This window comes from Lynx canadensis, chromosome A3 (assembly GCF_007474595.2).
Source record: "Lynx canadensis isolate LIC74 chromosome A3, mLynCan4.pri.v2, whole genome shotgun sequence".
NCBI classification, from domain to species: Eukaryota; Metazoa; Chordata; class Mammalia; order Carnivora; family Felidae; genus Lynx; species Lynx canadensis.
The window spans coordinates 101550369-101565858 of NC_044305.1; the positions used below are offsets into that span (position 1 = coordinate 101550369).

The 15490-nt window shown below is 40.7% G+C and overlaps 1 gene segment (V, D, J or C); it reads right to left on the minus strand.

Annotated features, from left to right (window-relative positions):
- Positions 1–953: 953 nt before the first annotated feature.
- LOC115510818 overlaps positions 954–15490 on the minus strand; it is a 41018-nt gene continuing 26481 nt past the window's right edge. Inside the window, 2 exon segments of the V gene segment in view lie at positions 954–1484; positions 5312–5346. Of these exon segments, the coding sequence occupies positions 1153–1484; positions 5312–5346 (367 nt within the window).

Genomic DNA, 15490 nt, shown 5'->3' on the forward strand with positions numbered 1-15490 from the left:
CCAGGTCTTCCGGTGGACAGAGACACAGTCATTTGGAGTGGGATTGCTAGGTTATACTGTATGAATCTCTCTCCGCTTTCTAGAACTTGCCCAACATTTAAAATTTTTTATTTATTTTTATTTTTTAATCAAGTTTTCAAAGTTTATGTGTTTTTGAGAGAGACAGAGACAGCATGAGTTGGGGAGGGGCAGAGAGACAGGGAGAGAGAGAGAATCCCAAGCAGGCTCTGTGCTGTCAGCACAGTGCCTGATGCGTGGCTCGAACCCACAAAACCATGAGATCGTGCCCTCAGCCCAAACCCAAGAATGGAATGCCCAACCGATTGAGCCAGCCAGGTGCACCTTAGAACTTGCCCAACATTTTAATGAACATTTTTAACCTTGCAGTAAAATAAGGTTTAAATTAGGTTGTGGAAAGCACTCAGTATGGTTTTTGGCAGATCGAGAGATCACATTCCATTAAGTTAAAGTGCCATAATGGACTTTACCATTTCCCTATTGCATGTTCATTTAGATCATTTTCATTGTCTTGTTATTTTATGTAATGTCACAGTGAATGACTCTTTATAGATGTTTCTTTCTTTTGAAGAATTTGCTTTGAGTAAATTCTTAGGTAAGTTCAACTGGATCAGAAGATACGTGACTGTAGAAACTGTCACCCTTAAAAGGACTCTGAGGGTCTGCTGAGGAGGGGAAAATGAGGAAGCAAGCCTCTTACACCATGGCCCTGGGGGGTGGGCAGGATATGAAGACAGGTCGCTTATGGCTTTCATGGAGTGTCTCGTAGAGGACAGGAAGGTCAGGTAGAATGCGGGATGATGATTTTTATACGTGGTGGTGATTTTATAGCAACTGGGTGTTTAGTTCCTTAGAAGATAAACTGGGTAATTGGAAAAAAAAAAAAAAAAAAAAAAACAACTATACCAACCATTAACAGAGGAGGAAGAGGGAAATCACTGGTGCAAAGATTCACTTTATTTAATTCATTTCCCCCCAAATATTATTAGCATGATTAAAGCCAAAGAGGGGGAGGCAGTAAGGTGGGGACAAGGGCCTGCAATAGGTGTGGGTCTCCGATGGGGAAAGGTCCGGAGGCCTGAGGAGGGAGACAGAGAGTCTGGGACTGAGGCGCAGGTGATGAGGCCTGCTAGGCTACTCTCTCTGACACTCGCTCCTGTTGAAGCTCTTGACGAGGGTGGAGGCCAGGCTCTTGTGAGTGACCTCGCAGGAGAACTTTTCATGACTTTGGTATTCCGTACTGGACATCGTCAGGGTGCTGCTGAGGCTGTAGGTGCTGTCCTTGCTGTTCTGCTCTGTGGTGCTCTCCTGGATGCCTTTGTTTTGGACAACGCCATCCACTTTCCACTTGACGTTGACCTCTTTGGGGTAGAAGTCATTCAATATGCACACGATAGAGGCACTTCCTGTATGTAACTCGTCCAGAGATGGTTGGAAGAGAAAGACAGATGGCTGAGCATCACTCCCTGAGGAAGGAAGCACAGAGAATGGTTGTTAAGTAACAGGGAAGTTCTCCATTTGGGCATATTGTTTGTGGGCAATCCCGGAGCCCGTAAGGGAGACAGAGCAATTTATTCTGTGTAGCAATGAGGGAGACCAGGAAGCAGATTTATAATCTCCATGATTTTGAGTGTTTCTCTAGCCCCTATCTCTTAAGAAAGTTTTACACTGTTTTGTTTGAACTCTTTGCAGCCATTTTAAGGGCTTTTTTGCTTTTCTGACCTCACCTTCTTTCCTTCAGCTGTGTTCCCTGCCCCCTGCCATACACCCAGTACTGTAGGCAAAGAAACAAAGGCCATTTAGTCTGACTCCCTCAAAGTTTAGAAGAGAAAACAGGTCTTGGACTCCCTTACAGAGATCATTCCTCCATGCCTCTCCCAGAACTGTGTGGCAATATCGGGCTGCTTTTTCCTTCCAGGGTTTTCTTTGAATGTGTTAGAGCCAGACCCACCCTATAGAGTGACTTTGAGCCCCGAGTCTGTGCCTGGGCTGAGGCACAGCCCTGTTACCTTCTGTGATCAGGCTAGCAACTCTCCCACCTCCTTACAAAGGCCTTGAAGGAAGACTGAGCCCTCGTCTGACAGCTGTCATGATATGGGGCGATAACAGACCAGACAATGGGGGTCAACTGTAATTTTGGCCACCTGCCTACAAGGAACTAGCTAGCTTCGGTTCTGACCATGAGCAGCTGCCAGATGGCGTCTGGGAAATCCCCCCCTGTGGGCATTCAAGCTGTCTGGTCAGAGAGCAAGGGCTAAAATAACAAATCAAGAATCCTTTGCTGGGAGAAGACTGCAGATAAGTGAACAGGTTTTTATAAAGCTAACCTCCATTAACGAAGCATTTCAAAGTAAGATACTGAACTTTCTATGTTTTGATTTTTTTTTTCTCTTTTCACCTTCATTACTAATTTTTTTCTGAGAGTTTTATAAAATAGCATTGGCCACAAAATAGTGTGAATTTTAGAAAAAAAGGAAGGGAAGTATTCTAGAAAGACTCCTTGATGCCTTTAAAATATCCATCCTGCATTCAAATATTAAACGATTAGCACATTGATATGGAAAGTCTTACAAGACATTTTATTAGCTTTTAATGGAGTTTAAACTTCTAAAACAGGTTTTTAAAAGGCCCTAAAATAGTTTTAAAAAGCTACATAGTTTAAATAGTTCTAAAATAGTTCTCAGAGTTTTAAAACAGCTCTAAAATAGTCCTATAAAACTGTTGCAGACCAAAAATAATCTTTCATAAGCATGACTTTTGAAATCAGCTGAAGTAAACAACAAAAAATTAAACTATTTTAGAGGGTATAGAATTAAAATACTCAGATTAAAAATTTTCTACCACAGAATGAAAGTATTGGAAAATATATTTATATCAAGTTTTTATTAATGGCATTTGTCTATGATTTGATATTTCATACAACTGAAAAATAGTCCTTCCCAAGCCATTAATTTTTTGAAAATTAAAAACATGTCACAAATTTATTTTTTTATCTGATGGTATTTAATGTGAACTCAGTAAAAGTTAATTGATTAAAACTGGAATGGCCAGATGGCCTTAAATTCAGTTTTTGCTGGTAAGGATTTTACTCGGAAAGAATGATATACATTTCTTTCTTTAGGATTGTACTTTTATTATTTAAATATATTTGATGAGAGGATATTGAAATCATTACATGTCACTGAAAACAAAAGTAGCTGTAACTTTTTTATAGTCCTCTAATGGAAATTTTCATATAACAATGACTGAATTTTATTTCTGAAATTTCTAATAAATCAGACTTCTCCCTGTTTCTTCTATGTTAGCTCAGTGCCCACTACATTTCTATTCTTTTTCGTTAGTGCCATTATTCGTATCACTGTGTCGGGAGAGCCACCACAGTAGAGTTGAACAGGCGAACAAACGTGGAATGGCCGTGGCCTTTAGTGGCTAGGCGCACTGCCACACGAGTGCTGTGGCCTGATCACGAAAGTTATTCAGTCATGACAAAAGACCGCCATGAGGTCTATAGACCACGCAAGATGTGCCATGGCTTCCTTGACGATATAAAGTGGCCAAGTAATAACGGAGGGAAAGAAAAGAACACACTCACTAAAATATTTACTATTTTGCTACAAGTCCATGGGCATTCAAACATGCAATTATTTTATTTTACTTAATTTAAACGAATGTTTTCAAAACTGAGATTTTCGCGATAACCATCTTTTCACCATTACAATAAGAAATCATCTCACGTTTAGTCTAATATAGAAATTGGATTTTTACAAAGAAGGTAGCTATCAGGATATAGAACTTCTGTAGAATTTTTGAATATTAACAGTTTATCACTCGTCTTAGGCTCCAAAGATAGCATTGCAGCTGATTCTCAATTAAGCTGCAGGTTTTACATGGCAAACAACTACGCTTTTCTAACTTCTTACCAATTTTTCATGCATTCTATGGATTTTAATTGTTATCTTATAAAATTATTTATCAGGAGAGAAAAAAGACTAAGAAATAAATTTCTGTATCACACAGAACAAGCAAAACTCGCTATAACATCTGGTAAAACTCAGCGAAAATTAGTTCACTTTTTCTCTCGAGCTTCAAAGATTCCTTTTCATCTACACTAATTTTTTTTTTCCTTTTGAACAATGAAATTTAGATTAAATTAATCTTTTTGTCTAGAAATCCATTTTTGGAGCTGAGTTTAACTTTTGAAATTGAAGACACATCTGAAATGGTCTCATGTACCCGTCCGCACAAAATTCATACTTCAGTCTCTGAAAGTCATCACTGATATTTAGACCCAAATTTCAACAGGCAACAGAGAAAAATTACTTACGTTTAATCTCCAGATGTGTCCCTTGGCCAAAGGTGGTCCACTGTATTAACTTGATTACTTTTCCCTCAACAAAAACCTCTTTTTGCTGCTAAGCTCATTAGATTGATGGATACAGAGAAAATCTGGCAATTTAGATGCCATGTCAACTAACTGTCTCTTTGCTCTTCCTTGAGACAAATTGATTTTCAGTCCCTTACTCATCTGATTTTCAGAAGAATCCCGTGCTCTTCAGAATTGACCTCAACTCACACTCCACACATGAAAACCCCCAAATTTCACAACGCTACCAGAAAAAGGACTAGAAAAGTGTACTCATGTTTGATCTCCAGCTTGGTACCTGGGCCGAAAGTGAGCCACACTGAGGGCTTTGACACTTTAGCCCTCAACAAAAACCTCCTTCTGACGCTGATCATATAAGAAAGTCCAATTCCGAGAAAAATCCAGCTGTCTTTCCCCTTCTCCCCACAAAGCCTACTCTCATCACAAACTCAACGATTTGTTTGCTTAGCTGAAAAGTTGGCTATTTTCTCATTTTCTGCTCTTTTCTTTTGGGGCACCAGGAGTGGCTCATTTTACCAAAATGTCACAAACTTGAACAAATATTACAACAGGACGAAAACCTCACACATAATTGAACAAAAAGGTACTTACGTTTCATCTCCAGTTTGGTCCCCTGGCCGAAAGTGAACCATAGTGATTTCCCTTAACCTCCACCTCTATGAAAACCCACCCTGAAACGGTAGTCTCTCTCCCCAGTGACCCTATTTTGATTTGGAAATCTTAAAAATCAGCGGTCAGCTAGCCTCCAGTGGAATGATTTTCCCTCCTCTGTACCTGGTCTGGGAATGAGATTTGTTTTATCCCTGACATGTAATTAATTAGAACACGTGAAAAGGCAGGGGGGCGGGGGGAGAAAAAGCAAACCAATTAGACAAAAACAGTGAAGAATTAGTTGAAAAAAATACTTACGTTTTATCTCCAGCTTCGTCCCCTGGCCGAAATTGTACACACAGTAGTTCCTCCTAATCTCCTTCCTATACGAAAACTGAATTTCCTTTTCTGACAACTGAGCAAGGCTCTGTGTAGAACATATAATTATGCTCCCCCATAGATTTCTGAAACTATCACTTAGACAAGTTATTCTCACCCAATGACTGAATCCCGTTCCTCACAGAAAATGTGTAATCCACTTTTGAGTTTGTTTATAGACTTTATCTTTGCCTTAGAGGATGTCAGATCCTGGTTGCAAAACGTCAGCTTATACAGATTGCTTCATAGACCCGGGAATCACAAGACACAAACAACTGAAGAAGGAAGGTTTGGGTTTTACTCACGTTTGATTTCCAGCTTGGTTCCTTGGCCAAACGTCCACCACAGTGATAGCTCTCCATTGTGTCAATGTACAAAAACCCTTCTCACTGAAGGGGACCAGAGGCCCTGGGTCAGCTGCTGAAGCTTTACTCTGTTTTCCAGCAGGTGTCGAACCCTCAGGGCTTCCCTGATAGAGAATGTTTTTTAGGTAAGATCTAACATCTTGGAAGAGGATATATTTATGTCTACGGGCTGATGATCCCTTTCTTTAGCCATCTACCCTATCTGGACTGCCTATGTATTTATTTGAAGGTAGGCTGAATGGAAATGACAAAGAAAACAAATAAGTTTTAAAATTTTCACTCTTTTATACCTTCTCCTGGGGCAGGGTGCTTTTGCAAATGATAAACCTCATTCAGTATAATTATGGGATTCTAGTTTCTCTCAGTTAAGGATAATTAAAGAGTGTCTTCGTATTTGACCTCCCCTTTGCCATGATGTTTCAAAAAAGGTAGACTAAATGTATATCAGATCAGATCAAGGCCCATGTTTTACTTTGAAACATATTTTGGCATCAAGCTGTGGAGGACATCTGAGCCCAAAACAAAGATCAAAGATCAATAGAGTAGAAAGTAGACTTTACTTAGTTGATCATCTGTTGTCAGAGGGGTACCCACCATGTTTAATGAGATGAACCACGTACAGAATGTCTTTGGAGCTGCCGGGGAATCGTGCCATGCCATGGTGTTTCCGTGGTAACCCCATCAAAGTGTGTGTGTGTGTGTGTGTGTGTGTGTGTGTGTGTGTGTGTGTGTCATTTTGAGAGACAGCGTGAGGGAGGGGCAGAGAGAGAATTCCAAGCAGGCTCTGTACTGTCAGTGCAGAGACCAATGAATTTTTTCAAAACTCAGTTCAAGAGAGACCTTCTCTTGGATTATCCCCCAGCCAAGTGACTCTGCTTTGCAGAATACAGAGACAGATCTAGAACACCTAGTTGTTCTTATCTGCTGTCAGATTCTTTCTACCCTACTGGATTGTAAATTGTTTGATGTTTCATTGTCTTGTATTTGGAAGGCCCAGTCTAGTACCTTCACTTGGCAAATGTTCAACAAACATTTGCAGAATGAATGAATGAAAAAAAAAAAAGACATTCCACAATGAAGAGTTGAAAATCAATAATGAACCAGAGCTAATAAATTATAATAAACCAAAGACTAATACTAACCACTGAAATAGTGTGTTTCAGGGGCACCTGGGTGGCTCAGTTGGTTAAGCGTCTGACTTTAGCTCAGGTCATGATCTCAAGGTTCATGGGTTCGAGCCCCACGTGGGGCTCTGTGCTGGCAGCTCAGAGCCTGGAGCCTGCTTCGGATTCTGTGTCTCCCCCTCCCCTCTCTGCCCCTCCCCCGCTTGCACTCTGTCTCTCAAAAGTAACTAAACAATAAAAAAAAAAAAAAAAAAATATTTGGAGCTCCCGGCTGGCTCAGTCAGTTAAGTGTCCAATTTTGGCTCAGGTCCTGATCCCATGTTTCATGAGTTCCAGCCCCACATCAGGCTCTATGCTGACAGCTCAGAGCCCCCGGAGCCTGCTTCAGATTCTGTATCTTCTTCTTTCTCTACCCCTCCCCCTCCCTCTCTCACACTCTGTCTCTGTCTCTCAAAAATAAATAAATGTTAAAAAAAAATTAAAGAGATAGTAAGTTTCATAAGAGAAATTGTAACTGTAATTCTGAAAGGTAGGGGTAGGTTTCCTTGATTCTGTCAGCAAGAGCTTTGCCATTGTCTTTAATAGCAAAATCAGCAGTGGATCTCACCAGAAGATGAGGAAAGAGAGGAATCATGGAGGTAGACAGAAGAGAGAAACTGGCCAGTGGACATTTAGTGTGCAAAATGGTTGACTGAGGACATAGTCAACATAGATCCTAAAGAGGACAGAGTGATTTTTCTCTGCAGAGATACAAGCAATACTAGCCATATTACTTGACATTTATTGAGCACTTACAAAGTGTCAGACATTTTACATGAATCATCCACATTTAATTATTCCCCAGAATCTAAGAACAAGAAACTGATATTATCCCTGTTCTATAGATGAGGAAAATTGAGTTCAGAGATGTTAAGTAACTTCACCCTAATAGTGAGTGGCAGCGCTGGGAGCTCATGCACTTAATTGGCCCTGGGAGTAGAAACACCCAATGGAAGCAGCATGGATGGCCGATGACATTGGGGTGGGAGAAGGAAAAGGGATCTCCTTAGACTGTCCTAGGGATGGAAATGAGTAGATGACTGTGCTCAAATGTATATACAAGACTGATCATTGAAATGTTTAGAAGTTGAAGAAATGGAAAATAACTGAAATTTTCACCAATAGGAATTTGGTTAAATGGATTATGATAGAACTTTGCAGTGGTGCACTAAGCAACCAATAAGAGGATGAGGTCGGTTTCTATATAGTCACAAGGAAGGTGTTTGTGAAAATACAGGCCATGGAATGATATGTTTTTGTGTGATGTTGACTCCATTTTAATGGATATATATGGATATAAATACAGGATAATTCCTGAAAGAAATACAACAAGTTTTACTCAGTAGTTATCTCCTGGGCTTACAGAGGTATGTTGTTTGGGAAGAGGAGAGCAATGACACTTCCTTTTCCCCCTTCTGTATGTTGTAGATTATCTGATTTTTAAAAATTAGGTGAATACATTCATTTTGTGGTTTTCAGAAACAATAAGGCTGCAGCAATTTTGATAAAAAGTAAACTCTGACATTGCCTACTAGGATTCTCAATATTCATGTACAATGTATAAATATAATTTTAAATGATATATACACGTGCATGAGGGTTTTTTTGGTCAATTAGTGTTTTTCTGTAATCTTTAAATCAAGAATTAATCTGGTTCTGTATAGGAGATACAAATGTAGCATATGTGGGTGTGATGTAGGGGCTGGAAAGTGGGAATGATAAAGATGATATGGCTCTACTGGGGATTATGTTCCTCAGTGAATAATGTGAAATTGGAAACTAATGTGAAGTTGGGATCTACTGTGAAGAGTGCATCTAAATTATTGTACTAATATAGTATTTGCTACAGTATTTGCTTATCATAAGAACTATTGTGACAGAAACTATTTTACTGATCCCATATAGTTGTGATCAATAAGAATGGCTGCTGTGATGTTGTAACATAACACGGATCACTGAGAAATGGTTGAGATCCTTAATATGTGTATGGTTCATCATTCGAAGGTAAAGGTTGTCTTCAAAGCATCTGTGAGGTTCTGCCAGGATCTACCATTCTACAAAACGCCCATGATGGACCTTGATAATACTGATTTACTGAGGAAAGGCACACTGTCAGTACACTAGTCTGACAGGTTCTTGGATTTGTGTATAAGAGTGACGGAAATAAAAATTTGGGGAGAGCATTCCAACAAACTCATCACTGAAGCTGTTTCCCATTTGATCCCCAGCAAAGTTAGATTCTTAGAATAAATTCTAAACTGCTTGTGGAAGAGAGAGAGAAAGCAAGGGAAAGAGAGTGAAACAAGAGAGACCAAATGCCCACCTGTAAGTCATCCTGAAAACTATTGCTAAACTGTCTAATCAATGTTTTTCACATCTACCATTTCAAGAAACACTACTTTTGCCCTTTAGTTGGCATAATTGATCAGGCTATTTGGAGACATCCGCTTCACTCACACCGGTAACATACAGTAAATCAGCTAACTTGTCCGGGACACTATGGCATAGTTTTGCTTTTTGCAAGGTTTGAGGATGGTGGTTTCCTTACCTGGCTCTGGAATATTTGTGTCTGATAATCCATCTTGAAGTCTGTGGTTCAGTATTTTTTTCTAGCTCATCAATCACAGTGGAGTCCAAGATAGGTGCTTCTTTTTACATCAGCTTTACTCCTCCTTAGGATTGTAATGGCTATCATTTATACTTGATTCAAGTTGATATCCCATAAGGTAAGGATGAAATTCTTGAGTCCACATTCACTGATGCCTAGAACTTGATCAATTGGTGGTCTTCCAGCTAGAGTGCCACAAATTGACACCTATCCTGAATTCCTAAGGGCAAGGTGGCCCCATAGTGAGAAGAAGGGAGGCAGAGGAGGTTACTTGAGAAATTGCTGCTTCCTTAGTCCTTTGGAGCTGTATCTGTTTCCACTCATCTCTGAAGGAAGAGGTGCTGAAAGAAGCAAAATCCTTTGTTCTAACATGTGCACATGCTTGTGCCGTAAACATGACCCAAGATTTTGGACCTGCTCTGGAAAATGTAGATGTTCATCATGTTTCCAAGAAGACATTAAGGCTGCGGGTATTTTCTGACTTCCTAGAGTGAAAAAGAAAACAGCTGTAACAGTGCAGGGTTTATTACCCTTGGAGAGGCTTGCCACCCAGATTTACATGTCAAGTGTTGTGGTTTCTGGTTGGTTATACACAAGCGATGAGTCCCTCGAACTCTGCTCTGGAGTTCCCTGCCCCCCTTTGTTTGTCCCCTTGGCATCTAGCCCTAGCCCTGTGTCCTCTTTTATCCTACTACTGAGAAACCTATCATGGACAACTACTTTGATTGGGCTAGCTCTGGATGCAGTTGTGAAATTGATGATTTCAGGCTTGATTCTTCATACTTGTTTTCTTCCCCACTGTCAGATCTTCAGGTCCCTCATGGGCACTCTGCTTTGCTCCCTGCTGGCTCAGGACCCAGCCCTGAGTGCCCTCCACCCCCCACCTAGTCTTGCTCATCTTGGGTAAGGACCTGGGCTCTGGATCTTCTCTGCGGACAGTCCCAAACTGCCTTATACCTTCAATGTGTATAATCCTGATCCCATGCAGAAGGATTCTGATCTCTCACTGCTTTCTGTTCCCATTAGCTTTTCTTTTCAGCTCTGTGGGTCTTGGTTACCACTTGACCTAATATTGTATTGTTTTTGCCTCTTGCCCTATTCTTCCTGTTCTTGTGGGTTTATTTCTTTAAAATAATATTCTTAAAAGTCTTTTTTTTTTTGTATTTTAGGGTGTTTAAAAAATTTTTTTTAATGTTTATTCATTTTTTGATATTCATTTTTGATAGAGACAGTGTGAGTGGGGGAGGGGCAGACAGAGGGAGACACAGAATCCGAAGCAGGCTCCAGGCTCCGAACTGACAGCACAGAGCCTGACGCAGGGCTCGAACTCAGGGACTGTGAGATCATGACCTGAACAGAAGTCTGTCAGAAGCCCAACCGACTGAGCCACCCAGGTGCCCTTGTTTGTTTGTTTTTAACAAGCAGGTATTGTGATGGAATGTATGTGTTTAGTCCATCATCTTAACCTGGATCCTCTCTTAATTGACTTCTTTGAGTTCTAAATGGGGTTACTAGGCCAGGTCCTGGCTCTCTCTCCCACCCTAATCAGCATACACATTCTAGGGCTATTAGTCTATTGTTGGTGAAAGAGGAAGCACAGATTACTCCTTTCTCCATCACTGCCACCCCCCCAACACCCCAAGTATCCTGATTATCCTGGCTGATAACACAGAGTTACAAACAAGGCAGAAGGATGGGAAGAGGGTAGGCCTACAGGAAAACGAATGCACTTACACACAAAAGCAAAACCGAAACCCAACAGATTGAAACAAGGAACAATTTGGACTTAAAAAAAAAAAAGTTTATTTATTTATTTTGAGAGGGAGTTGGGGAGGGGAGGAGGGAAAGGGGGGGAGAGAATCCTACGCAGGCAGGCTCTGCATTGTCAGGGCAGAGCCCAATATGGTGGCGCTCAATCTCACGAATCTTGAGACAATCTCACAAACCTTGAGATCATGACCTGAGCCAAAACAAGAGTCAGATGCTTAACCAACTGAGCCACACAGGTGCTCCTGATTTGGACTTTTAAGTTGAGTATAATGGACCTGTCCACCACTCGTTCAAAAATCCCCCTTGCAATGACAGAAGAAATATAAAAATGAAAATAAAGCTATTTTGTGATTGGAGAATCATGCAGGATCCCATTAGCAGAAACAAAGTTGTGGAAAATCACAAAGATTTAAATTTTTTTTTTTTTTTTACAAAGATTTAAATTTTGTGATTCAATTGATGGAGAAACTGAAATCTAGAATCTTCCATTCCATTGCAAAAATAGAAGGGGTCTTTGAGTAGCCAGTACTAATTTTCCCTCAGAAAATCGTGGAAAACACGTACCTCAGAGTTATTAGGGACTGGGCCTGTGTGTGGGATGGGAATAACACCTGGGCTGCCCCCATTGAGTTTGCACTCACCCACCCTTCAGGCTATGGTGATAGTGATAGGAAGAAAAAGAGGCCAAGTTACAGGCATTCAAAAGCAATGGGATAAAAATCTTCCAGGCCACTAGAAGAAACAAAAAATGGACAAAGCAAATTAAACCAGTCTGGCAAAATTCAGGAAAAGGAAATAAAAAAATCAAGAGAAAAATGTTAGATAAATAGAATTACAAAATAAGATGGAGAGACTAAGTCCAAACAGAACAGTCATAAACTGTAATAAATGCTGTTAAGTTATTCAAAACTTGAAAATGAGGCACAAAGATGACTGTCAGTGAAGACTCTTTCCTTGACCAAACTGTACTCTGGCTCCTCTGAGCTCTCTTCTCAAGTGGACCCCGAATTTTGGGCTTCTGTGTTCATCTTTGCATTGTCCAATTTTAGCAAGAACCCTGTTAAGTCAGTTTAACCAGAACCCGCCTCCTTGATATCTGATCACTGATGAGGGAGCATAAGGCAAGCTGAGGACAAAGCACAAGCTTACAACACCCCCCCAACCCTGCCCTCCCCCCCTCTCCCACCCCAGGTAGGATATGTGTGATATTCCTCAGGTACCCTGGCCCCTGGCTGCCCATCAACAAAGGAAAGGACAGAAAACAAATGGTTAAAGGATAGAGTCTCCATCAGTTTACAAATATCTCATCCCCGAGGGCCTAATCTCCAGGAACTCCCTACTGGTTTAATGATAATGCTTTGCTAGAGGGAAAACCACTTTAGCTTGACAATAGCTAGGCCTCCAGTAATCCTGAATCTTCTTCAGCATATGGAAATCCCTTCAAGAAACTTCCTCTTGACTTTATCTCCCCCAACTCCACTGTGTATAAGCAGTCACTCTTCACAACCCCAGTGCAGCTCTTTCTGCCCACTGGTCCTGTCCCCGTGCTTTAACAAAATCATCTTTTTACACTAAAAGATGTCTTCAAGAATTCTTAATTGGCCGTAGGCTCCGAACCCCACCAACACTCCAAAACCCAATCGATCACCATCAACATCTGATGGGCTCCTCACCTTCACTGTGCCCAGGCGATGTCTGATCACTCTGGCGTGCCTTCAGCAAGAGTCTTGTTAGGTCGATTTTACCAGATCCTCCCTTGAACTGGATGTTTTCTCTTAGTCATTTTTCCATCCGCTGACCCCCACTCTGCTCCTTGGCTATAAACTCCCACTTTTCCTTGTAGATGGAGTGGGGCCCAATCTCTCCTTCCCACTGTGCAGTGTTTCCTACACATTATCTTGATGATCCTACGTCTGCCTTACTTTTCTTCAACAAATGTCTTGAGTAATTGTTTCTTTAACACTATGTGTCCTTTCAGGGTCATTTGACTTGCTAGAGAAATGAAGTTTTTAAAAATTTCTAATTATACCTAATTAAAAACTAGATTTCAAAGAGTTGCATGTTAACCTAGAGAAAACTGATATCATGAAAATGATAAATTATTTTTGTCTGGGGAGACAAAAGCATCTGACTCTTGGTTTCAGCTCAGGTCATGATCTCATGATCTTAACGATCTCATGGTTCATGAGTCTGAGCCCACATCGGGCTGTGCTGCCAGTGTGAGCCTGCTTGGGATTCCCTGTCTCTTGTCTCCCTCTCTCTCTGTTCTTCCTCGCTCACACTCTCTTTCCAAAAAAAAAAAAAAAAGTATCCAATCAGAAAGGAGAAATTCCTTAAAAGGTGAGGTCAGTGTGTTCTTAGAAAATGTAGGGATGCAGTTAGGAAATGGAACGTCCATAGTTCTCTGTTCCTTCTATGTATTTTGAACCCAAAGTCTGTGAATTATGGTATTTTGATGATAGATAAGAGTTCTTACTCACCATTGTGCTTTCAGTGACTAACAAGTGTCTGGCCTCCAGTTGGTGCCCAATACGTATTTATTGAATAAATGAATGAAATGAACAAGTATTGTTGAGGAGTCACGGGAAATCCTTGTTGTTTTCTCTTTGTTTGCTATGGTCCCCTCTGGTGTTTGTCTTTGGTAGTTTCTGAAGCCCTGGAAACTGGACAGTGGTGCCTTAAACCAGGATTGTCTTCATGACAGCAGACCCAGAAACCATGTTAGACTGAATAGAAAATAGACTGGGTGCCTCCTTGGAGGGGTTTTGTAGGTTTGTGGACTGTTTGAACTGGCAGAGACAAACTGTGTCTCTCCCCATTGGTAACAAACAGGAGGAGGCTAGGTGTCTAAGAGAGGAAGTGATTCACTCAAGGCTACACAGGTAGGGAAGGACTGGGATGGGGGAAGAACCAGATGTTTTGCCTCCCAGTTAAAGCACTTCTATTACATTTCCTGAGGCACTTGGAAAAATATTTGCAGACCAGGAAAATTCTCTGCACAGTTGCCATCTGGTCCAAGTCTGACGGGGCATTTTTAATGCACTTTCTGAAATCCAGTGAAAGAATGAAAAATGACCCTGAGCAACATGAACGTATGTGTCTTTCTTCAGCATGTCGGCTGCTGTAGGACTCAGGATACCAAACAGTTTTTAAAACTGGAAAGAGCTGCAAAGTTATATTGCAAAAAGCATGGGTAGAGGGAGGGGTAAAGATTTTGGTCTCAAGGCTATCCTCGTCCCGTGACATGATTTATATTTCTAAATAATGGTGGTCCACACTCCTTTACTATTTCCTGGACAGGTTTTGTAAAATAGAGGGGTTTTTTTTTTTTTTTTTGAGGTTTTGGTAAAACTTAATTAACCATACATTTACCTGGACCTGGACCATGATTCAAACAAACTTACTGAAACAACAGTGTGTAGAGATGATCAAGGTGGTTTGAATAAAAACTGGGAATTAGATAATATTAGAGAATTATGTACCATAGTAGCATAGCACTTAATTTTTTTAAAGTCCTTTTCGGTGAGCAATGTACTAAAATTCTTAACGGATCAGCTTCAAAATACTCCAGTGTGTGTGTGTGTGTGTGTGTGTGTGTGCGCGCACATGTGTGGACATGTATATGATCTATCTTTGTATATGATTGGCCATTGCTGTAAACATTAAAAATGAAAATAATGGGGCGCCTGGGTGGCGCAGTCGGTTGAGCGTCCGACTTCAGCCAGGTCACGATCTCGCGGTCCGGGAGTTCGAGCCCCGCGTCAGGCTCTGGGCTGATGGCTCAGAGCCTGGAGCCTGTTTCCGATTCTGTGTCTCCCTCTCTCTCTGCCCCTCCCCCGTTCATGCTGTCTCTCTCTGTCCCAAAAATAAATAAATGTTGAAAAAAAATTTTTTTTTAAAATAAAAATGAAAATAAAAAGAAACAGTGTCACATTTCCTAGAGCGACTCACCACACACTAGTCAGGGTGCAGTTGTGAAGTTATGCCAGTAGATGGCAGTGTTGTATAAGCCAACAAACCTACATAGGTCTAACGGGATGATTGAGGTTTCTGGGTAACAAAACTATTACAAGCCAGGTCAGATTTTATTGTTTTTAGACAAAAAGTCATGGAAATATTTGAAGAGAGAGAAAAAAAAGCAGGTATAGAGCAATCTTAAATTATTTTTAAAATAAGTGATGTATAAGTCTTACTGAGAATTTAGATAGGATAG